The sequence below is a fragment of the Eubalaena glacialis genome, chromosome 11 (assembly GCF_028564815.1).
Source record: "Eubalaena glacialis isolate mEubGla1 chromosome 11, mEubGla1.1.hap2.+ XY, whole genome shotgun sequence".
NCBI classification, from domain to species: domain Eukaryota; kingdom Metazoa; phylum Chordata; class Mammalia; order Artiodactyla; family Balaenidae; genus Eubalaena; species Eubalaena glacialis.
The window spans coordinates 25,352,825-25,377,556 of NC_083726.1; the positions used below are offsets into that span (position 1 = coordinate 25,352,825).

A 24,732-nucleotide genomic window follows, 5' to 3' on the forward strand; every position below is an offset into this window, starting at 1 on the left:
GTTTGTGAATTTAATCACCTGAATTCTAGAGATAGGTATAAGAAAATAAACACATTCTATCATAGTTTGTGTGACCTTGGTAATTAGCCTTTTTTTAAGTGTTAAGACAATATGTAAATAGACAATAAAAACATGCAAAGTCAAAAGGTTATTCAGAATCAGGTTCTCATGCACCAGATGGTGGGCTGTTTGCCACATTTTCCATATTAAAATTAAAAACTCCATTTGTATTTAGCAAGTGTTGTCTAGTGTAGTTTTACCTTATTATTCTGTATAATTATTGATAATAGAAAGCAAGGACTTAATATCTGTGAGTCATATTTAAGATAGTACATGGGTGGATGGTGCATGATGGTTCCAAAATCTCACTTTTTTAATTAAATTTTTTTTTGAAAATACCATATATAGAAAAAAGTCTTTAAGAGTGCAGAAAGAAGCAATTTTTCATTCATTCAATAATACCACCTGTGACCACAGTTTTCATTAGTTTACCAAAATTGAATTAAGTACTATTAGATATGCAGTTTTCCTCATGGCTTTTATTTTATTTTATTTTTAATGTATTTATTTTATTTATTTATTTTTGGCTGTGCTGGGTCTTCGTTGCTGCACACGGGCTTTCTCTAGTTGCGGTGAGCTCTGGGGGCTACTCTTTGTTGCGGTATGTGTGCTTTTTATTGCGGTGGCTTCTCGTTGTGGAGCACAGGCTCTAGGCACGCGGGCTTCAGAAGTTGTGGCACGAGGGCTCAGTAGAGCACAGCCTCAGTAGTTGTGGCGCACGGGCTTAGTTGCTCTGCAGCATGTGGGATCTTCCCGGACCAGGGCTCGAACCTGTGTCCCCTGCATTGGCAGGTGGATTCTTAACCACTGCACCACCAGGGAAGTCCCTGCATGGCTTTTAAATTGTTACATATCCTTGTAACAAAAGGATAGAAACAGTTCCTTTGAGAGGCCTCTGCTACTTCTGGCCATTCAGTTTGGGGCAGTTTATCCTTTTGTTCCAAGTGGTGAGAGATGTTAAGTCAAATTGTCAAGTATCATTTTTATTTTATTCAACACCTCCAGAAAAAATTGTGTATTTGAACCCCCAGAATTTGACTAAAACATAGTATTTAATGATCCAGCCTTATTTATACACCTTTGAGAGCTGAGGTTATATATAAAAGAACATTATTCCTTTCACTGGCTATTTATTTAAGGGCATTAGTATCACTCTAAAGTGAGAAGTGAATTTTTAGATTATTATTGCCTTTTGCACTATCTACAAAGGGTTACTAGAAAGCAGTTTAAGAAAATTCTTATTCTTCTCCTCTGTTTAACTTTTTCCCCCCCTATTTCTGCTCTCTCAATCCCTAAATTTTTATCACTTGGTTTTTTCTTTTTTTCCTAAATCTTTTGTGTTAGAGTTTTTTGTTCTGTTTGTTTTTAGTTTTTAAATGCTGGGTTTCCATTACATATTTGAGTATTCCATCTATCTCATTTATTGACTCCATAGAAAGTAGGCAAACAATCTCAAGGTTTAAAAGCAATGGTTTTAAGAACTCACTTTTAAACCCCTTTTTTGGGGATGGAGGGGACTGATTTAGATTTATATTGCTTCTTCTGTGTTAGCCATTTCCTGATTCATAATAGAGTGTGACTTGCAGTTGTCTTTTTTATTATATTTTGGTGGGAAAACCTGAAATAAATAGTATTTTGTTTTTTGCAGGCCTTCCTAGGGAACACAAAGATTGGTGAAGGAAAATATGTAGGAAAATTATTTATTTTGCAGTTTTGTTAAAAAGAAAATCATGTAGTTACCTTTTATAAAATTCTTTAGTATCTTAAAATGCCTGTGGTATCTTAAAATCTCAGGGTCTTAAAATAGGACAAAATTTTTTCATAGCAGAATTTTTTCTAATTAATTTTTATTGGAGTATAGTTGCTTTACAATGTTGTGTTAGTTTCTACTGCACAGCAGAGTGAATCAGCCATACATATACGTATATTCCCCTCCCTTTTGGATTTCCCTCCCATTTAGGACACCACAGTGCATTAAGTAGAGTTCCCTGTGCTATACAGTATGGTCCTCTCAGTTGTCTATTTTATACATAGTATCAGTAGTGTATATGTATCAATCCCAATCTCTCATTTCTTCCCACCCCGCCTTTTCCCCTTGGTATCCATACATTTGCTCTCTACGTCTCTGTCTCTATTTCTGCTTTGCAAATAAGGTAATCTATACCATTTTTCTAGATTCCACATATATGCATTAATATATGATATTGGTTTTTCTCTTTCTTTTTTATTTTATTTTTATACAACAGCTTCTTATTAGTTATCTGTTTTATACATATTAGTGTATATATGTCAATCCCAATTTCCCAATTCATCCCCCACCCCCGGCCCCCTTTCCCCGCTTGGTGTCCATACGGTGTTGTCTACATCTGTGTCTCTATTTCCGCCTTGCAAACTGGTTCATCTGTACCATTTTTCTAGATTCCACATAGATGCGTTAATATACGATATTTGTTTTTCTCTTTCTGACTTATTTCACTCTGTATGACACTCTCTAGGTCCATCCAAATCTCTACAAATGACCCAGTTTCGTTCCTTTTCATGGCTGAGTAATATTCCATTGTGTATATGTACCGCATCTTCTTTACCAATTCCTCTGTTGATGGACATTTAGGTTGCTTCCATGTCCTGGCTATTGTAAATAATGCTGCTGTGAACATTGTGGTACGTGTATCATTTTGAATTATGGTTTTCTCTGGGTACATGCCCAGTAGTGGGATTGCTGGATTATATGAATTCTATTTTTAGTTTTTTAAGGAACCTCCATACTGTTTTCCATAGTGGCTGTATCAATTTACATTCCCACCAACAGTGCAAAAGGGTTCCCTTTTCTCCACACCTTCTCCAGCATTTATTGTTTGTACATTTTTTGATGATGCCCATTCTGACCAGTGTTAGGTGATAGATACCTCATTGTAGTTTTGATAATAGCAGAATGTTTTTTGTTTGTTTGTTTTTATTTATTTTGGGCTGTGTTGGGTCTTCGTTGCTGTATGCAGGCTTTCTCTAGTTGCGGCGAGTGGGGGCTACTCTTCGTTGCGGTGCGTGGGCTTCTCACTGTGGTAGCTTCTCTTGTTGCGGAGCACGGGCTCTAGGTGCGCAGGCTTCAGTAGTTGCAGCATGCGGGCTCAGTAGTTGTGGCTTGTGGGCTCTAGAGCACAGGCTCAGTAGTTGTGGCACACAGGCTTAGTTGCTCTGCGGCATGTGGGATCTTCCCTGACCAGGGATCGAACCCATGTCTCCTGCATTGGCAGGTGGATTCTTAACCACTGCGCCACTAGGTAAGTCCCCATAGCAGAATGTTAATCGATCTATGTAAAAGATGGGTTGACAGTTTTAATTGTGAACTTTGATATTTTTGAACCTTTGAATGTTCCAGTTTTAAAAATTTATTTTAAAATTTGACAGATGTTCAACAATTTAATTATAATCAGATTTTTATATTCCAAGAGACTCTTCAGAGCAGGAGAGTTTCAGAAATTGAGGCAGTGATGAATTGAAATTTTAAGAATACTAAATTTATAATTGTTTGCTTTCAGTCAGAAATTGGGTTTGGAAAAATGGAAACCTACATCAAATTGGAAAAGCTTGGAGAGGTAAGTTAATACTTATTTCAAACATGTAAGGTGCATTTTTTTCTTGTTCATCATCTAAAAGATTATATCTTGTTCTGAAAAGGCAACAGAATGTTAGAAGGAAAAACCCTTTAATTCTTGAAATCATCCCATCAGTGTGAGAAGAAATGCATTTTTTTAATAGCCTTATAACCTGCTATTGAAGCATAAAATATTGTGCTTTCTTGGTAACAAAATCGACATTTATTTGTTAGTTAGCTTCCTGGTATTCTTTGTCTGTGCCGTCATGTAGGAAATTGCATGTGTTCAAACTTGTGAAAAATCAAAATACTATCTTTAAGGTTAAAGACACATCTCATTAAAGGTTAAGGAAATTCTTGACCCATAAGACCTTGGTTTTCTTGAAGTTGCTACTAGTACTGACTAATTTTGAAATGGTCTACCTCCCAGAGTGAGAAAGTGAGAAGAAAATAATAGAATTAGTTACTAGGGAGGCCTTAAGGGAGTTTGAGGACTATCCTGGCAATGATAGAAGAAATCTATAGAATATATTTGTTTTTTAAAGGAGAGCTCTAGCATACAAAGATTCTGAAAAGTCTGAAAACGAGTAAAATTTCACAAAATGTTAGTTAAATTGTCAGTTTTCACTTACTATGCTTAATTAATTTCCTCAATCTCCACATACCATTGCAGTTAAAGTACCTTTGATTCTAAATCTATTGATTCAGTTATTAATCTAATACGAAGTACAAAAAGTAAATTAAATATTCTCCCTATGTTTTCATACCTTTGAAGCACTCTGTAGGGTTGTAAGAGTAGGGAAGCTGTGCGTATGGAACTGAAAGTCTTCTTAGCTATAGGAAAACTAAGATTAATCATGGTGGGGTTCTCCTTGCGAGATGGAATTTAACACATGCTTAGAAATTAGAAATTTAGTTAGGGCTTTTTATTGTATAGATGATATAGATAGACTCATGATATTTTTGATGTGTCTTTCAAAAATATATTTTGTAGGGTACATATGCAACAGTATATAAAGGAAGAAGTAAATTGACAGAGAATTTGGTGGCATTGAAAGAGATCCGGTTGGAACATGAAGAAGGTGCACCCTGCACAGCAATAAGAGAAGGTATAATTTGTACTTTTGTGAGCAGAATGTATTATGAAATTTATATAGAATATTTTAAAACCAAAGCTATATAATAAGAGTTCATTTTTTGTAAGTACAAGGAGCTCAGATATAGAAATAGTACATGACTGGAAAATATATGCCACTACAGCTATGGCATCTCATTGAGGAGAAAGAATACAATAAAACAAGGCCCTGGGGGGGAAAGCAATAACTAAAGCTGAAATATTTAATAAAAGGAATTAGTTAGATATATTATTGTACAGCTTATATTGAAGTACTATGAAGTCATTAAAGATTGTTGTCACAGACAAATATTTGACATTGGGAAATGTTATATATTGATGCATGGGGGAAAGCTAACTATAAATAGTATATACAGGATGTAAATATATTTATATAATGGTACGATTTTTTAAAAAAGATTATCCAGAAAATAGTTTGAGGCAACTGACAGGCAATTTGGAGGAAAAAGGGTACCTTGGACTTTATGTCTAAATTAATCCTAGAAGTCTCAATAAGTTAACGTTTGAGAAAAAAAGATGTCATGGAGAGTATTAATGTAATATTGAGGATAATTTAAGTATTAAAAATATCAAACCCAGAACCATAAAAGAAAAGAAAAAAATTGATTCTATTAAAATATCTACTACAAATCCCTTTGGTGGATTATTGTTTTAAATTTAAGAGACTCCTAAACTCAATCATTCATATGTTAAACTTAGGATTTTTTTTAAAAAGACTGGCTACCACAGATTAAGTAATTGGCTTTCTTTTCTGTTTTGCAGTTTCACTATTAAAGGATCTAAAACATGCAAATATAGTAACGTTACATGACATTGTTCACACAGATAAATCTTTGACTCTGGTCTTTGAGTATCTGGTAAGCATTTACTAAATGATAAAACATAGCAAATTGGATTTTTTAACAGCCCCGGGAACATTATTGTTATTAGTATTTAATTAAATTATGTGTGGTGCATTCAGTATCTTTCCTCAAAAAACAACTTATTTTTCTGAAAAAGAATATGTATATATATGTATTTATAACTGAATCACTTTGCTTCACACCAGACACTAACACAACATTGTAAATCAACTATACTTCAATTAAAAAAAAAGTTTTTTTTTAAACTAAACGCTATTAAGTAAATCAGTCATGCCTTCTCAAAACTATGTATCAATAGTAAAGTGCTGTATTTTTTCAGGATAAAGATCTAAAACAGTACATGGATGACTGTGGAAACATCATGAGTATGCACAATGTTAAGGTATGCTTTAGTGTGTCATTTTAAATTTTATTTAAAGTACAGACAAACACTTAAGCATAGATGAACTACATTATGTATGAAATATGCTTCAGAATTTTCTGTTAGGCATTTTAAATAGGTTATTGTCCTGAACATATTTACTCAGAACTTCTGTTTACTACACTGTAGTATTTCTTAGAATCAGACCTTTTTATAGAACTACTTCATTTTAAAAGTTTTAAAAAGCACTTTTGAGGAGTTTGAGGTTTTTGAGCGTGAGCTACCCATTCTCCTTGCTTGGCTCTGCAATAAACCTTTCTCTGCTCCAAAAAAACAGAAACAAAAACTTTTGACAATTTCCTTTCACATTATAACATTGATTCTCTTGGATATATATAGAATACATTTACAGGTATATTCTGCTTAAAAAGAAAACAACATGCCTATTTTATCAAAATCCATATGTTTAAGGTCAATGAAAATGATTAGTGCATTCTGCAAAGGGCCTCCTTTACATGGCAAACTCCCCTAAAGTATTTAGAATGGTATTTAATTATAAAACAACTTTTCAAGGTACTAATCTAATGAGTAAGGCCAGGAACCTGCATAGGTATTATGAATACTAGACTGGAAATACCATTCTGTACTGTCAGGAGGAAAAGTAACATATGTTTTCTTATCTGAAAAATATCTAAAGATGCAAGTAATGCTAGAAAAGTTTGGTATAATAGTGCCAGATGAAACCCAAGAGTAAAAGTAAAATCAAATAAAAACCTTTGATACAGTTGTGTTCTTACAGTAGGTTTCTTTGACCTGATATACTCCAAATTTAGCAAAGATTTATTTATCCAAACTTAGTCAACAGTTTGTGAGAAACTGTTCTGGAAATAGGCTGTCCCAGCTGTATTTTTGAGACAGTTCCAATTCTGTAGATAGTAACTTTAAACTTATATACTTTTAAAAACAGTTAAGTTTGGTATAAAGGAGAGCCAGTTTCTTTTAGTAAAAGACAGTTCAAAACATTTGGATAACACATTGCAAAGAATTTTAGAATAGGGCTTTAAGTCTCTTTCCATATATTTTCTATGAGAATTGTTTTCATCATATTTCACATTTTGTTTTGCAAGGTGTTCTGAATCTCATTTGTGTTTATTTTTGTTTGTGGCTTTTATATTTTCCTGCTTTCATATTAGCAGTAATTTGGAAAGAAAATTGTCCTTAATCATCATAATTTGACAAAGATTTGAGAAGTTTATATGTCTTAAGCCAGGTTTACATTCCTGGCTTAAGTTGTAGAGTATTTTATTCTCTGTTTAACTAGCCCCTTATATTTTTTCAAACATAAAAAGTAACGGGACTATTTGGAAATAGTAATTAAAGAGTTTTCAAAACACATGAATATGTAGAGTGTAGAAACTCTGCTAATTAGAATTTCTTCAGGCCCATTGTTCACCTGCTGCCTTGGCTTATTCTTGAAGTTCTAATGCTATTTTTCACCTTCAAGAAAACCAAGGGTACAGTCCTGAATCCTCTTCTTTGTTAACCACAAAGAATCAAAGACCTCCTCTGTTCCATACTCTTTTTTCCACCAAAATCCACAACAAAAAGTCTCCCATTAGCCTTATAGGAATTGCTTTTCTCAAAGAGCCATTCAGAGCTCTACAGTGCCAATTCCCTTTTCTGAATCATAGCAGATTTTGAAGGCTGAGTAGGAGGTGCTGAAAGTAAAGTACCCAGAAGGTGGGTGATAGAAGCTGGTTTAGGTTATTTTAGGTTATTTTTATAGCATATAATTTGCCAGAGCTATGCAACACCATTCTGTTTGACATCTCAGAATGTTCATAAAGCCACCAATTCCATTGCCTTATTTTAAAGACGTTGTCCCACATCAGGTTTTTTGGAGGGGAGTAGGGTGGGGTAATGGTAGAAGGTTGTTTGTTTTGTCAGAATTTCATAATTAAACTGTAAGCCTAATTAGTAGGCCTGTAAATTTATGAGGTACATTTATTTAAAGTCATTTTCAGTAACAAGTGAACTATTGCTACTAAGACAAAGTTTCATTTCGCTTTGTTCACTCTAAAAAAATAGGTAGATGCTTCAAATAGAATAATAAATTGTAAAATTCAGACAACAGGTATGTAAGGAAAAGGATGTGTTTCCTTTTTTTTTTTCTCTTACTCTTCTAGGCCAGTTGCTTTTCTGTTTACCATAACTTATACCAAAGTATATCTTATTATCTGTAAGACTAATTTCTGTTTTTTGTTTCCGTAGCTGTTTTTATACCAAATTCTACGTGGTTTGGCATATTGCCACAGAAGAAAGGTGTTACACCGAGACTTAAAACCACAGAACCTCCTCATTAATGAAAAAGGAGAATTAAAGCTAGCAGATTTTGGTATGGAATGTATGAGATATTTATAAATAGTTCCAGGTGTTTAAGTTTAAAAGAACAACCGTTGACACTATGATTGCTTTTATGTGGGTTTGGAAGTGTTCTCTGTAGCTCATGGAATAAAATATTTGAAAATTTTGGTGGTGAGTTATATTAGTGAATGCTAAAAGGCATTGGTTCTCAGGTGTGGTCCATAGACCCCCTAAGCGTCCTGAGACCCTTTCGGGGGATCTCCAAAGGTATAATATATTCTCAAAATTATACTAAAAGTTTACTTGCTCTCTTCACTGTGTTAATATTTACATTGATTATCCAAAAGTAAGAAGGGATAAAGCTACTGGTACCCTTAGTATAAATCAAGGCACTCGCACCAAACTATACTTAGTAGCCATTGTATTCTTCACCACTATACACTTGTAGGAAAACACTTTTTGAGGTATCAGATGAAGCAGTAAAATTTATTAAATTTTATTAAATCTCCATTTTTGAGTAGGTGTCTTTTTAGTATTTTGTGTGATGAAATGGGAAATACACATAAAACACATTTGCTGCACACAGAAATACTATGGTTATTTCAAGGAAAAGTGCTTGTGTAATTATATGAGTGCAAACTGAACTAGCCCACCCCACCACCTTTTTATTTTAAGAAGTATCATTTTTACTTGAAAAAAATGGCCAATAGACAAACTGTGGTTACTCAGACTTAGGTATTTGGCAGATGCTTTCTTAAAAAATGAATGAAGTGAGCCTATCATTTCAAGGAAGACAACTGTGAAAGTATTTCTTGACCATAGTAAAATTTGAGTTTTCAAGCAAAAATTACATTTTGGAAATTTGGATCTGCCATTTTGAATTTGATAGCTTCCCAGTACTTGAAGACTTTTCTGGTGAGATCAGTGGTGACGTTAACAAATATGATTTTTTTTGATATGCTAAAGAAATGTGTAAACATTTGTAATATCTGAATAGCCTAGAGAACCAGTATTTTCCAGATGACCAATGCATGGTATTACAGAATCATGCATAGGTAAAATATCCATTTAAAGTGCAGGATAGACCAGTGAATTTTAATGTAGCAAAAGTATTAGAAGTTGATTGATATAGTTTCAAGTTACCATATAATCTTTAAGAAGCTAAATATTTTCTAATTTTGATGTAGTATCAAAAAAGTATATGCACAATTATCAGAAAGGCTATTAAAATGCTCTTCTTTCCAATTTTGCATCCGTGTGAAACCTGATTCTCTTTATATATAACTTCAGTCAGAGTAACATCACAACAGATTGAATGCAAAAGTAGATATGAGAATCCAACTGTCTTCTATTAAAATAGACTACAAAAATGTAAAACAAGGCCATTCATACTAATTTTTATTTTATTTTGGAAAAAATATTTTTCATAAAAATACTCATGTTAACATATAAATGGTGTTTTTAAGGAAGAAGTTTTAGATTTTTCTGTTTTTCTAATATGCAAATATCAGTAAATATAATCTACATAAATAAAAGCTCTTTGGATACTCAGTAATTTTTAAGAGCCTAAAAGGGGTCCTGAGGCTAAAGAGTTTAAATGTCATTACTGAAAGGGATTCCTTTAATATGCCTGCCACCATGCTTTTTTTAAAAAATAGTTTTATTTATTTATTTTTTTTAAATTTAATTTATTCATTTGACTGCGTTGGGTCTTCATTGCTGCGCGGGCTTTCTCTAGTTGCAACGAGCAGGGGCTACTCTTCGTTGTGGCGCGTGGGCTTCTCATTGCGGTGGCTTCTCTTGTTGCAGAGCGCGGGCCCTAGGAGCATGGGCTTCAGTAGTTGTGGCTCACGGGCTCTAGAGCACAGGCTCAGTAGTTGTGGCGCATGGGCTTAGTTGCTCCGCAGCATGTGGGATCTTCCTGGACCAGGGATCAAACCCATGTCCCCTGCATTGGCAGGTAGATTCTTAACCACTGCACCACCAGGGAGGTCCCTGCCACCATGTTTTGTATTTATTTATATGCTTAATAATTTAATTAGTAGCTGTCTGTCTGTCTCTAGCTAATCCAGTTATAAGGGACTAGAAAGGTGAAATAAAATTACATGTTTTTTGCTTCTAGGGAGTAAACTTTTTTATATTGAAGGAACTCCATATAGTAACTTCATTTTTTTGTGTTTTTTTAATATTCCACATTCTGAGAGTTTGAGTACTGTAACAGAAGTTAGTTTTTAAAAGCCCATGCAGTTTTTCATAGTTAGTATTTATCATTTTTCATCAGTGATTATAGTAGTTTTACTTTTGGAATATTTCATTAATGTGATAAATATTAGTGTTTCAAGTATTACTCTGTTAGTAACAGATTAAAAATTCAGTTATTAAGTGGTGAATTTGTTCTGAAAATTCCTATACTTTTATTCATTTAACACTTTTCCATTTGTTTGAAAGGTAGGTTGCTATTTAAAAGGAATTGGGTAGGTCACATGAGTCTAAATGAGAAATTATAAGTCATTTCCATATGCTTACATAGAGTCTCTAGGGCATAGTTTATGTTGTTATTTTCCTAGTAATTGTTATTCTCTCTCTCTCTTTCCCTGCCCCTCTTTTAAATTTTTTTGGCTAGGCTGCATTTACTGCTCCTTATTCCTTAATCCCCAAATGAATGACAGTGATGGAGAAACCCTGCTTGGTTATAAGATATGCAAAAAGAATGGCAAAAGCCATCAAAAATGTACTTTTGGTGGGGGAATACTATGAGTCCTTTAAATTTTGCTTTTTACCTCTACAAACCAAGCCAAGCAAATTTTATCTGTCCACAGGCCAACAGGAAAATCTAATTATTCCATGAGATAGTACAATGAACTTTGTCTCTATTGCTTTTAGTTATTTATTTTTTTATTGGTTTCATAGTAAGTATACTTCGGACACAAGTAAGGGAGAGTCATATAACTGAGTATTTTACCATAAATTGTTCTTGATCTCTATGACCTTCTGCTTTTCCTGTGATCAGGGAAGTATTAATATAAATAGACATTTTCATTAATAATAGAAAATGGTTTATATAATAATACCATATCACAATTAATTTGGTTTGGAAGAAATTACCGTGTATTTCATTTCATGCCAAAATTGCAAATCTAATTGTGAACTGAATCAGAAGCCTGCTTGAGCAAGCATCATAGTTTACAATTCTGTCAGGAGGTGGAGTATAAGGTACTGAGGAAACTATAACTGCAATTGCTTTGATGTTATATGTATAGCATTAGCAAACTTGCGGCCTTGTCCTTTCCCCCATATAACCCAGTATTATATCAGGAAGAGAAATCAGAAAGCTGCTTCCATTTGCTAATTACCAAAGTTTGTTGAATTTATTTTACCAAGTTGGGATGGTAGAGTAAAACCTATAGTAAAACAGTGTCAACATTGTTTCAGTTGCATCCTTTAGCCCTTATACTTAATGAAAATAGTATGAGTACTGCCTAATTTTTTAAATTTCTGGCTTCATTTGGGTGACCTTATCCAGTTTAACAAAGTATTGAATCATCCTTTTATTACATTTTTCTTATTTAATATTTTAATCAGATACAGTAGTTACACACAACAGAAATCACAGCCTAAAAATTAATTATTCCTTGTTGTTTGAAATAAACTGTATGTTAAAATAAATTTATATTTCTTCATATATCTTTTAAAGTTACTTCCTTAGGTGATCAGAATTTGGAGGCGTAGAGGTAATAAAAGCAACTCTCTTACGCCAGTGGCTCAAGAGATAAAGTTGTGAACTCTTACCTTTATTTCTAGATAATCAGTGAATTTCATATTAAATTGGCAAAGGAATGGTTCGTGTTTTACGTAATCTATAGCAATTAATAATATCCAAAGACAGTGAGGTTCACCTTATTTTAAAATTAACCATGTAACTTAAAACTTAGAAAGTACAGAATGACATTGTAGTTTATTCCAAGGAAACTTTCTCTAAATATAAACTTCTGCAAGGGAATTGTCAATAAAACTTAACAGGATCATGAACCAGTAACTTCATGGTTTTTGGTAAGAATTGATATAGCAAATGTAAGTTGGAATCAGGTTAAAAGGTCACAAAAGCCTATAGCTTTAAGGAGTAAAATTGTTTATCTTAATGTCATTGGCCTGTTTTGCATTAATTTAAATTCAAGTAGGAAATAATTTTGGCATAATAATTCATGGATAGAAGGAGGGTATCTTAAGTTTAGATTAGCCCAGATACTGTACCAGGTGCATTCACTCATAAAAGTAAGCATGGTCTCTGAATGTGGAATTATTATTATTTAGTTTAATAAATAATAGGATTTGCTGACCCAAGACCACTCACACTCAAAAAAAAATTCATAAAACTAATTTTGTTAAGCCTCAAAAAGGTATAGAGTAGCCATCTCAGGCATCCTTGTGACTGGAGTCATGGTGAGAATATGGACTGGGAAATGCATTCTAGCTATTTCTTAATTGTTTTCTTTTCCCTGTGAAGGACTAGCCAGAGCCAAGTCAGTTCCCACAAAGACCTACTCAAATGAAGTTGTCACACTGTGGTACCGGCCGCCTGATGTGCTTCTCGGTTCCTCAGAGTACTCAACACAGATTGACATGTGGTAAATATATGCAGATGTTACTGCCATTTATAATTTTGAAAGAATGTAGCCATTAACACAGGGCATACCGATAGATATTTGGCTTTAAGGAGACAAAATATAAGCAACGATTAAGAGTTCTGGCAAGTAAGATCACCTAGGTTTAAATACCAATTCAACCACTTATAGCTATACGATAACCTTATTGAAATTATTGGCCTGTGCCTCAGTTTCCTCATTTAAGGAAACGGGAATAGTAACAATAACTACTTTAAAAGGCTGTTCTGTGGATAATGTTAAGACCAAATGAGCTAATGTATATAAAGCACTTCGAAGAGTGTCTGGTACATAGTAATTTAAAACAAAATTTATTTTTATCATCATTTAATATTCACCAAAACCCACTTGCTTTAAGTTGATCTAAAAATAATATTGAAAAAATACCGTAGGCATCTTCCTCACATAGCACTTTGATCATGACACTCCTTTATTTAAACATGTTTGCTGCTTCCCCATTTATTACCTATAGAATAAGGTACAATTCTTCAATCTGATACTTAATGATCTCCATAAAATGTCTCTAAACTACCTTTTTCAGTTTATTTCAGACTCTTCTCCACAAACGTTTCCTTTTAGCCAAGTGGCTACTCACTATATTTCATAAATAGCCTGGGCTTTCCCACCTTTGCTCTTGTGTTCATACTAGTTCACCCATCTGGAATGCCTGCTCTTTTTCTATAACTGGGGCCTGTGCCTAGGGCCTTCAAAACATAGTTTTTCATAAATCCTTCCTGAATATAACCTAGCCTCCCGTGGTAATTCCTTCCTCTGAACTGTGGTTATACTTATTGCTTGCACTCTTCGTATAGTGATAAATCACATACTTCTGTTTTGTCTTGGGTTGAACATTTATATAATTAATTTTTGTATTATGTAACATTTCTTTCTTTTTTAAACTTTTTTAAATTGTAGAAAAATATATACAACCAAATTTACCATTTTAACCATTTTATGTGTACAGTTCTCTGGCATTAAGTACATTTACATTGCTGTGCAAGCGTCACCACCATCAGTCTACAGAATTTTTCCATCTTGCAAACTGAAGCTGTGTACTTATTAAATAGTAACTCCCCATTTCCCTCTCCCTCCACCATTCTCCTTTCTGTGTCTGTGAATTTGACTTTTCTAAGTATCTCATGAGTGAAATCATGTTGTATTTGTTTTTTTGTGACTGGTTTATTTTACTTAGCATAAATGTCTTCAAGGTTCACCCATGTTGTAGATACAAATATCTCTTTGAGTCACTGCTTTCAATTCTTTATATACTTAGAAGTAGAATTGCTGGATCATATGGTAATTCTATTTTACATTTTTTTTGAGTAACCACCATACTGTTTTCCATAGTGGCTCCATTATTTAATCTTCTATATAACATTTTAAAATATAAAATTAAATTATATATATAATTGCTAGATTGTGAACCCTTTAAAAGAAGGACTGTCTTAAACTCATATGTATTCACACAGATCCTAGAAGACAGTATCTATTTAGTGAGCCTCTATCCATTTCTCTTCCTTCTCTTAACTCTCTCCCTCTCACTCACTCTTGCTCTCGCTCTCACTCACACTCACACTCACACACTCTTCACCCTGCATCTATGTGTTCTGTCTCTGCTTCCTGCATAAAAACATCTTGAAATATTTGCTTCTCCCTAGCCCTGCTAACCACTACCTAATACATAGTAAGCTTTATATCACTATTAGCCATTGTTAGCGGTGTTCTTCAAGGATCATGCAGAGGAGGGCTGGACATTTTAAGTGGAGAAAATGGATAAGGCAGTATGGAAGTTGAGACAAATAGGGTAAATGTTAAGAAATTAGTTTAGTCGGATCTGAAAAAAAATCTCTGCAGATTTTCTAGCAGGCTAGTACAAAATTCTCCAGAGAGGCAACCTTAAGGAAAAGATTCTTGTGCTTAATAATAAATAAATGGTTTGCTCATCGTTTTTTTTTCTTTTTTTTTTTTTTAATGCTACATTTTGTAGGGGTGTTGGTTGCATTTTCTTTGAAATGGCTTCTGGAAGACCTCTGTTTCCAGGATCAACTGTGGAAGATGAACTGCACTTAATTTTCCGACTGCTAGGTAACAGAACTCTCTTCCCAGTGATTTGTTATGTATAATTGAGTAGCTAGATAAGACTATATCTTTAAAAAATATATTTATAAATTTGATACTGAGACTAACATAAATAGCTGTTATAAGAATTATAATTAGCATAATTACAATAAAGATAGATCCTTCTAGGTAACTTTTGCTTTTTATTTACCAAGTTCTACCTTTGCAATAATGATTGTATGGAAGAACAGAGAAGAGAAATATTATTGAAAATTGACTTTTAGCACATTACTAAGAAATATTTTAGCTTAGGTGTCAATTAGACAACATTTTTATAGCATCATTGCTTAGTCCAAAAAAAAAAGTCTGTATGTTTACTATTTCTGTCTTTTTAGTTTCGGTTGAAATAATCAAATTATCTACTAAATATAAATTGTTCTTTAAGACACTTTCTTAGTTCTCCCTATTTATATATATTTGCCTGTATAAAAATTTCTATATATTTATCAATATATATTTTTTTAAATTCAGGAACTCCATCTCAGGAAACTTGGCCAGGTGTTTCTTCAAATGATGAGTTCAAGAACTACAACTTTCCAAAATATAAACCACAGCCTCTAATTAACCATGCACCCAGGTATTTTTTTTTTTTCCCTCTTTAAGTGAAAGGGGAGAACCCACTTTTTTTTTTTTTTTAGTCTCTTGAAGCATTAGCCACAGTAAGGATTCAGGGGAAAATATGTGATACACATACACAGTTCTTAAATATTTTAGGAGTTAATTTAATTTCTTCCTTCCTGTGTCATATTAATTTTATAATTCAGTGAGCAAGAATTACCAAAGTATGTAAGTCCACAGAATTGAGCTGTAAATAAGATGAATATAGAATATATATAATAGAATTCTAGGACTTACGTAGATTGTTCCATTTCCCAGAAAGAAGACATTGATTAATGCCTTATTCAATACTGTGAAGACCATGATGAAGTTTGCTTTGCTTTCTACACAATTATTCTATATGTATTTACTTAGAAAAACCTAAGAATGTGTTGTAAGTAAAATCGTGACTCCTACACAAGATGACCCATCAGCATTTCAGTCAATGTTAATGACAATTTGTATTTGAAGAATATAACTCTTTCTGACCCTTCATATCCTATACGTTGGCCATCCAGTTAAAGTTTCTTTTCAGACCTACCTCAGATCCATCCAAGACTCCCATTACAATTTGAGTCAGGGGACTTCCCTGGTGGTGCAGTGGCTGGGAGTCCACCTGCCAATGCAGGGGACATGGGTTCGAGCCCTGGTCCAGGAAGATCCCACATGCCACGGAGCAACTAAGCCCATGCGCCACAACTACTGAGCCTGTGCTCTAGAGCCCGTGAGCCACAACTACTGAGCTTGCATGCCACAACTACTGAAGCCCATGTGCCTAGAGCCCGTGCTCCACAACAAGAGAAGCCACTGCAATGAGAAGCCCGTGCACCACAACAAAGAGTAGCCCCCACTCACCGCAACTAGAGAAAGCTCGCGCGCAGCAATGAAGACCCAACCCAGCCAAAAATAAATAAATATTTATTTAAAAAATTTTTTTCACAACATATTTACTTATGGAATGTATTACATTTTCAATAAGTAACATAGAATAACCCCTTTGACTGTATTTTTTCATCTTTCTTTAAGAAAAAATAAAAATGAAAAGGGCACCAGGATACCAAATAAGGCCAATATCTGTTTCGTTGTTTCACATAGCTCACAACATAACACACTCACTCTCGTTCCATTTATTCTCAAGATAGGGAAGAATAGTAAAACCATTCTGGTACCAAAAATATTTTGAAAGTTTTTATGTGAATTGATGCTCTTGTCACTATAGCAACTAAGAACATGCTAAGTAGACTTTCTTAGGAAGAATAATGTGTTAGACTTTTTGTATGTCTCTCTCCCAAATAGCGTAAATCCTATTTTTGTCATATATATATATTTTTTTACACTGGACATTACAACATTTATATATGTATACGTATGTATATATGTTATAATGTCCAGTGTAAAAGGTTGCAGCTCTTTAAAGCAGATTCTTTATGACCTTAGCACCTAGCTTGTCTATGGCCAAGGAGTTCTGGTTATTTGTCAGAATGGCAAACTGCAAAGGATTAGAAGACTCTGGAGAATCTCTACGCCACAGCATCCACAGTACCGACTAAGCACTAGGGGGGAAGGGGGGGGATTTTTTTTTTTTTTTCCTGTAATTGTGCTTTTGCCAGTGAAAGTCAGTGCAAGATAGAATTTGTGATTTCTGATCAAGAGATTATCTCATTAAGATAACCCCTAAACCCTCTACTCCCTATTTTATTAATTTCATCCTTGTAATTACCTGTCTTTATTGACTATCTAATTGGTTTTTTATCCCTTTTTAATGAAGTTTTATAAAGTTATTGAGGCATATTTAAATTGAATTTTATAGCTTGTAGTACCCAATGCTCAGCCGACCGCCCTGTAAAAATTTGTTGAATGACTCATCTCTGTTTATCTTGAACCACAGTGATATATTTTGGGGTCACTTATCTGTTTGTTTTCCACCATATAATAGGAAAATGATGCTTTTGTACTCTTGCCTTCACTGAAACACTATGAAAACAGATCTAGTTTACTGAAGCTTTTTCAATAATAGAGGTTATTTTGTTTTGAGACAAAATGCTGATTTTTAAAAATTCTATAGTTTTAATAACCTAACCCTTGAATATTGAACATTTGAGTTGATGCCCAGTTATTTGTGGTTTCTTCTTAAACAAGTGGCAAGATAAATCTTCTAAGGATAAAAGATTTGAGTCTGAAAGCAGCAAGGTGTGCTATTTTAGGGCACTTGAATTTCGCAGATAAAAACATTTGGAAAATAGTTTTATTTGAAAAGTTGCTATCAGCTAAGATTAAAAAAGAATAAATTGCTACTTTTGTTGTTTTTAGGTTAGACTCTGAAGGAATCGAGTTGATAACAAAATTTCTTCAGGTAAGTTATATCTTATTTTATAATTGTTAAATGGTCTGTTAACTTCTCTGAGCCTTTAGTTTCTTCATCTGTAGAATGGGATCAGTAATACCTCCCTCAAATATTTGTCATGACAATTAAATAAGATTATGGTAGTATCTAGCATGCTTAAGACATGTGCTTAGGTGAAAAAAAATTATGGTTTCTCTTAATGTGTCTGGGTCTCTCATTGTAACCTAGAACAGTCTGAGGTAGTTAGCTGTTGGCCCTGATCAACTGTGTCAAGGCCATGTTCTCTGCAATTCCTGTTCTCTTAACGTTCTCTTTCTTTTCCTTATACTTACTGCCTTACAGGCTGTTGTACCTCCAAGTACCATCCATATCTTCACTCAGAGCAGGAAGAAGAGAGAGGATAAGAGTGTGTCAGTCGCATTAGTCCTTTTGTATCTGGAAAGCAAAGGCTTTTCCAAAAACCCCTGTAAGGACTTCTTCCTAGGTCTCCAAAACCTTCCTAAGGCCAGAATATTAATTGTAAGAGAGGCTGAGAATTGGGGAGCAGGATTGCCATAATTAGCCTAAACTTAGAATAGTCATGAGTCATATGTCAGAGTTGGAAGCATGGATACCTTAAACAAATCTACATTATCTTGTCAAGGAAAAAAGGGAAATGGGTATTGAATGGGTAATTTAATAATGTCTTTCATAAAGGTATTAGGTATATTTCCAGTAATCCTTTGGTATTCATGAAGAAAACTAACATGAAAGGTCAGATATTTTGCTTTTTTTATCACTTCAGAAAATATAGGGAATCTAAATTTTTCATTAAGATCCAGCTTTATCTTGGAAATTTGTAACTGAGATATAATCATTGCTACATAATCTCAGTAGTAACTCAAATTAGAGCATAGTGCTCCAAATTGGTTCTTAAAAATAATAGTCACTGTATTAAGTAATCAAGATAAGAGTAGCTCTAAATGCTTAAATGCTAATTTGTGTGTATGTGTGTCCCCTCCCCCTTGCACACGCTTTTTCCAGTATTTAGAGAAAAAAATTAATGAAGCAGTTTTTTGGTTTCTCACAGTATGAATCTAAGAAAAGGGTTTCAGCAGAAGAGGCCATGAAACATGTGTACTTTCGAAGTCTGGGACCAAGGATACATGCTTTACCTGAAAGTAAGAGAGATTCTAGAGTGCGTCCCCCCACCCCCTTTATTTTTATCCAGGTTTGGAGACGGGGGTGAATTAGGGATTTAGGAAGATGGTTGGTTTTTAAGCCTAAAATTCTGGTCTTTCTGTAATTAGATCAGAATTCCTTGAAGGGAGGTGTATGTCTTACTTGCCTGTTTTAATTTATTTCTTTCAACACTGAGCATATTGCCACGACTCTGTAAGAAATCAGTAGCACTTAGATGTGGGTCATTAGTCTTATTTGACTTAAGTTGGAAAATGCCATCTGATGATAGACGTTGTCATTAGGCCCAATCTGGATTGCTTTGATTCAGAGTTGTTAAAAATGGATTTCAAGCAAATAGTAATGAAGCACAACCAAGACAAGATTTTTTTGTGGAAGTAAATTTCCTTTTCAAGATGTGAAGATGATTTTCCTTTACTGTGTTCACTCTGACTTTATCCCCATGACAGTGGTGAGCATATTGTCACTAAAATAGCTGATTCCTCATGCCTGAGGTACCTGCTTGATTTTACTCAGAAGTTTCTTATAAATTACCCCAATATTTTACTTTAAAATTAACAAGGCGAGGACTTCCCTGGTGGCGCAGTAGTTAAGAATCCGCCTGCCAATGCAGGGGACACGGGTTCGAGCCCTGGTCTGGGAAGATCCCACATGCCATGGAGCAGCTGGGCCCGCGTGCCACAGTTACTGAAGCCTGTGTGCCTAGAGCCCATGCTCCACAACAAGAGAAGCCACCACAGTGAGAAGCCCGTGCACCGCAACGAAGAGTAGCGTCGGCTCACCACAACTAGAGAAGAGCCTCCGCGCAGCAACAAAGACCCAATGCAGCCAAAAATAAATTTTAAAAAATTAGCAAGGTGAGTGGGGAATTAAGAGAATATTTGGGAACTGAACAGCCAAAAGCTTTCATTAATTTCCTGTTCTCATTTACTAGACAGTGTTGATTCACTAAAAAGTTTTCTAATTGGAATCAAGACTCCTCAAGACTTTTCACTTAGAACTTATTGGATATATACATATTTTAATTAATTTATTTTTGGCTGCGTTGGGTCTTCTCTACTGCGCACGGGCTTTCTCTAGTTGCGGTGAGCGGGGGCTACTCTTCGTTGTGGTGTGTGGGCTTCTCGTTGCGGTGGCTTCTTTTGTTGCAGAGCACTGGCTCTAGGTGCAAGGACTTCAGTACTTGTGGCTCGAGGGCTCTAGAGCACAGGCCCAGTAGTTGTGACACATAGGCTTAGCTGCTCCGCGGCATGTGGGAGCTTCCCAGACCAAGGCTCAAACTTATGTCCCTGGCATTGGCAGGTGGATTCTTAACCACTGCGCCACCAGGGAAGCCCCTATTGGATATATTTTAATGAAAGACTACCTCTCTGGCAGAGATGGAAATAAGGATGAATTACAAGTGTTTTTTAAGATATTTACATTTCATTATTAATACCAAGTTTTATAGTTTGAGGTGTGGGTGAGGTGTACAAACCCATTTCTTGTTTTTCTCTAAAATTTTGAAGATAGTTTGAGGATTTGACCTTCGTGCCATCATAAGGAGACAGATAAAGAACAGAGAGAATAAAACCGAGTAATACATTTTGATTAGGTCTTCCAACCTCAGTAAGCCCTAGAAATAGACAGTGTACATTCTTCTTAGAGAAACACATACTCAAAGCATGATTTAAAGCAGAATTGGGGGAGAAAGGTTCTGAGGGAGAGATTATCTGGTTTGGTTTTCTTCTCAAAACATTGGGACAAAAGGGAAAATATTTCAGCAGGGCTGTAACCTTGTAAATGTAGTATAAATGTTTCATGTTGAATCAGTATACATTTTTAGATATTTTGTCTATAGTTGGGTTATTTGCTTTAATGATAGACTTTCATCTGATAATTTTTGTCTGTGCATTTTAGGTGTATCAATATTCAGTTTGAAAGAGATTCAGTTGCAAAAGGACCCGGGTTTTCGAAATTCTTCTTATCCAGAGACAGGTGTGTTTGTCATAAACCATTTCACGTGTCGATCATGAAATTTTGCGTGGAACCAAGTTTTGGGTTTATAAATTGATCGGTAAAATTATTGATGTAAAAAACAATGTACAGTGCATTCCACAGCTGTGTATGTTTAGCATTGCACATACTCGCTTTCCTGTATGATGTGGGCAGCTCAGTAATTCTTCAGAGAGAAATCTGACTCAGTCAAATCAGGGATCCTGAAAGCTGCAGATGGCACAAAGACCTTTTACAAGTGGCCTGGCTTGATCACTGCACACGCCATCCCTGGCACCTGAGGCAGAAGACACATCTTGTGCTTCCCTAGTCATCAGGTTCATCACTTCGAAGCATAGAAGCTATAGACTGACCCCATCAACAAAAGGGTCATTTAAGACAGTGCCGATCACTCTTACCGTGGAATATTAGCTTTTGCTGGTGGGAACATTAGCTTCATAGAGTCAACAAATACTGTATGTGGGATAAAACTGAACCTTGAACTGCCTCATAAAATGACTTTATATTTTAGGACATGGGAAGAACAGAAGACAGAGCATGCTCTTTTAAGTCTGGTAACATGGTTTCAAGCCCAGCCCCCAGCCTTTCTTATCAATCAAGGACTCAGATCTGAAGGCAATTATTTCTTTTGGTGGACTTGGAATCTTCGTTTGTCTACACTGTCCTCTTCACAGTGGAGTCTTTTTATTTCAGACCTACAAATTGTTTTTATATTTGTTGTCACAGTGTGACAATTTTTTTGTACAGTTGGTTTTAAGGTCTTCTCTGCCATTAGAGCCAGTAGGTTACAGCTATTGATGTAACTGTAGCTGCAATTTTTGTGCAGGACTGAGAAACACAATGCATTATTTATTGCGGAATCATTGCTGCTAAATAACTACTGTCTGTTTATTTAACACAACAGTTGAATGCCTGAAGAAGTTGCAGTGGCTTTATTATACGTGAATGCATCTGTTTCTCCTCACAAATTGTTTTACTGCTGCATTTTTTCTTTGTTTGTTTTTAAAATTAAAGTACAGTGTTTCCTGGAATGTAAATCCAGCTTTGCTTAACAGTAAAATAAGTGAGCCAACTTGAACACTCTTACAGTCATGCTATATAATTTTTTTATTGAACATTGGCAAATAGAGTAGTAAGAAATTGATAAGCACATTATGTTTAGGAAAGCATGTGATGCAGAAGTTGATTCAAGCAAGTGAATACCTGACATTTTGGGGATCTCACATTAAATACCAGTAAATTAAAGCACCAAAATTATTTATTTTTATTTTTCCTCATTTTAGAAATACTTACTGCATATTATTGGATATTTGTATACTAATACACTTACCTATTTTACATCGTGCTTTAATTTAGTTAAAACTAAACCATACAAGTCCAGTCAAACATCAGAGGTCTTGTTTTGTTTATTTGTTTTAAATACAATTCTTTTATTAGAATGGATGATACTTCATTGGGGAACAGTTTTATTTCATTTGGGAGCTGTGTGTATGTGTGTGCTTTAATAACATTCACTTGGAATCAGTTGAAAGCTGTAATATGTCTTTGAAATGAGCCATGATAAATACAAATGAGAGAAATGAGAACTTGGAAGATTGTTTTAAAGCATTATAGATATCTGTTTACCAGAGATAGTAAATATTACAGTTTTAATTATGCATCTTTTTGAACATCATAAATACACCTTGGTGTTGGTAACAGTGTTTTAAGCATTTGTGTTCACTTTTAAGGACTATTTGTTTAGTGCATCTTACCAACTGCAAATCTTAATTGCTATATTTTGAAATGGTCATGTAAATTTTGGGCTTATATATCATGAAAATAGTCATAACTTAATTCTTTTCCTGACATTCACTGTAAAACATTCAGGGGTCCTACCATTTCTGTTCAGGAAATCTTGTAGTTTATTGTTATTTAACAGTATTAAGTGAATTTTTGTATATTTCATTTTAACTTTATTTGTGAATAGTGATTGTGGCATGTTTGGGGTGTTGTTTTAATATTTCATAATACTGAAATTTTAATTTTTTAAGAAAAGTTTTCTGGAAGAAACAGATTCATGTGTAATGGTGAATATTGGACCACTACTGCTTTTCACATTTGTAAATTGGTTTTATGTTAAACCCTGTAGCCTAACAAACTGCTGTTATTTCTAACTGACAGATATGTATTAATATTGTACTTTGAAGGTTATAAATATTATGTGAAAATTCCTCCATTTTGTTTTGAAATTTATAATAACAAAATCTTCATGTTGTTAAAATGTGGTTTTGTTGAGTCACAGTTCTTTCTTGGGGAAGAAGGCTGTGCAGAATGGGATCATTTTCTCTTTTTTTTCAATTTTATTTATTTTTATACACAGGTTCTTATTAGTTATCTATTTTATACATGTTAGTGTATATATGTCAATCCCAATCTCCCAATTCATCACATCTCCCCCACCCCACTTTCCCCCCTTGGTGTCCGTACGTTTGTTCTCTGCATCTGTGTCTCTATTTCTGCCTTGCAAACCGGTTCATCTGTACCGTTTTTCTAGTTTCCACATATATGCGTTAATATATGATATTTGTTTTTCTGTTTCTGACTTACTTCACTCTGTATGACAGTCTCTAGATCCATCCATGTCTCTACAAATGACCCAGTTTCGTTCCTTTTTATGGCTGAGTAATATTCCATTGTATATATATGTACCACATCTTCTTTATCCATTCTTCTGTCGATGGGCATGTAGGTTGCTTCCATGATCTGGCTATTGTAAATAGTGCTGCAGTGAACATTGGGGTGCATGTGTCTTTTTGAATTATGGTTTTCTCTGGGTATATGCCCAGTAGTGGGATTGCTGGGTCATATGGTAATTCTATTTTTAGTTTTTTAAGGACCCTCCGTACTGTTCTCCATAGTGGCTGTATCAATTTACATTCCCACCAACAGTGCAAGACGGTTCCCTTTTCTCCACACCCTGTCCAGCATTTTTTGTTTGTAGATTTTCTGATGATACCTTTTCTAACCAGTGTGAGGTGATACCTCATTGTAGTTTTGATTTGCATTTCTCTAATAATTAGTGTTGTTGAGCATCTTTTCATGTGCCTCTTGGCTATCTGTTTGTCTACTTTGGAGGAATGTCTATTTAGGTCTTCTGCCTATTTTTTGATTAGTTGTTTGTTTTTTTAATATTGAGCCGTATGAGCTGTTTCTATATTTTGGAGATTAATCCTTTGTCCGTTGATTCGTTTGCAAGTATTTTCTCCCATTCTGAGGGTCTTTTTGTCTTGTTTCCTTTGCTGTACAAAAACTTTTAAGTTTCATTAGGTCCCATTTGTTTATTTTTGTTTTTATTTCCATTACTCTAGGAGGTGGGTCAAAAAAGATCTTGCTGTGATTTATGCCAAAGAGTGTTCTTCCTATGTTTTCCTCTAAGAGTTTTATAGTGTCCAGTCTTACATTTAGGTCTTTAATCCTTTTT

The 24,732-nt window shown here is 34.5% G+C and overlaps 1 protein-coding gene across 2 annotated transcripts in view; it reads left to right on the plus strand.

The window, feature by feature from the left end:
* CDK17 (cyclin dependent kinase 17) overlaps positions 1-23,477 on the plus strand; it is a 97,631-nt gene extending 74,154 nt beyond the window's left edge. Inside the window, exons 6-17 of one of the 2 annotated variants that reach the window (XM_061204506.1) lie at positions 3,597-3,653; positions 4,647-4,761; positions 5,550-5,644; positions 5,970-6,032; positions 8,283-8,406; positions 12,880-13,000; positions 15,024-15,121; positions 15,626-15,731; positions 18,062-18,104; positions 19,165-19,255; positions 21,174-21,251; positions 21,781-23,477. In XM_061204506.1, the coding sequence (XP_061060489.1) occupies positions 3,597-3,653; positions 4,647-4,761; positions 5,550-5,644; positions 5,970-6,032; positions 8,283-8,406; positions 12,880-13,000; positions 15,024-15,121; positions 15,626-15,731; positions 18,062-18,104; positions 19,165-19,255; positions 21,174-21,251; positions 21,781-21,818 (1,029 nt within the window). In that variant the 3' untranslated portion in view covers positions 21,819-23,477. Of the gene's footprint in view, positions 1-3,596; positions 3,654-4,646; positions 4,762-5,549; positions 5,645-5,969; positions 6,033-8,282; positions 8,407-12,879; positions 13,001-15,023; positions 15,122-15,625; positions 15,732-18,061; positions 18,105-19,164; positions 19,256-21,173; positions 21,252-21,780 lie in introns of those variants that run through there. The other variant, XM_061204505.1, reaches the window with a different exon arrangement.
* The last annotated feature ends 1,255 nt before the right edge of the window (positions 23,478-24,732 follow it).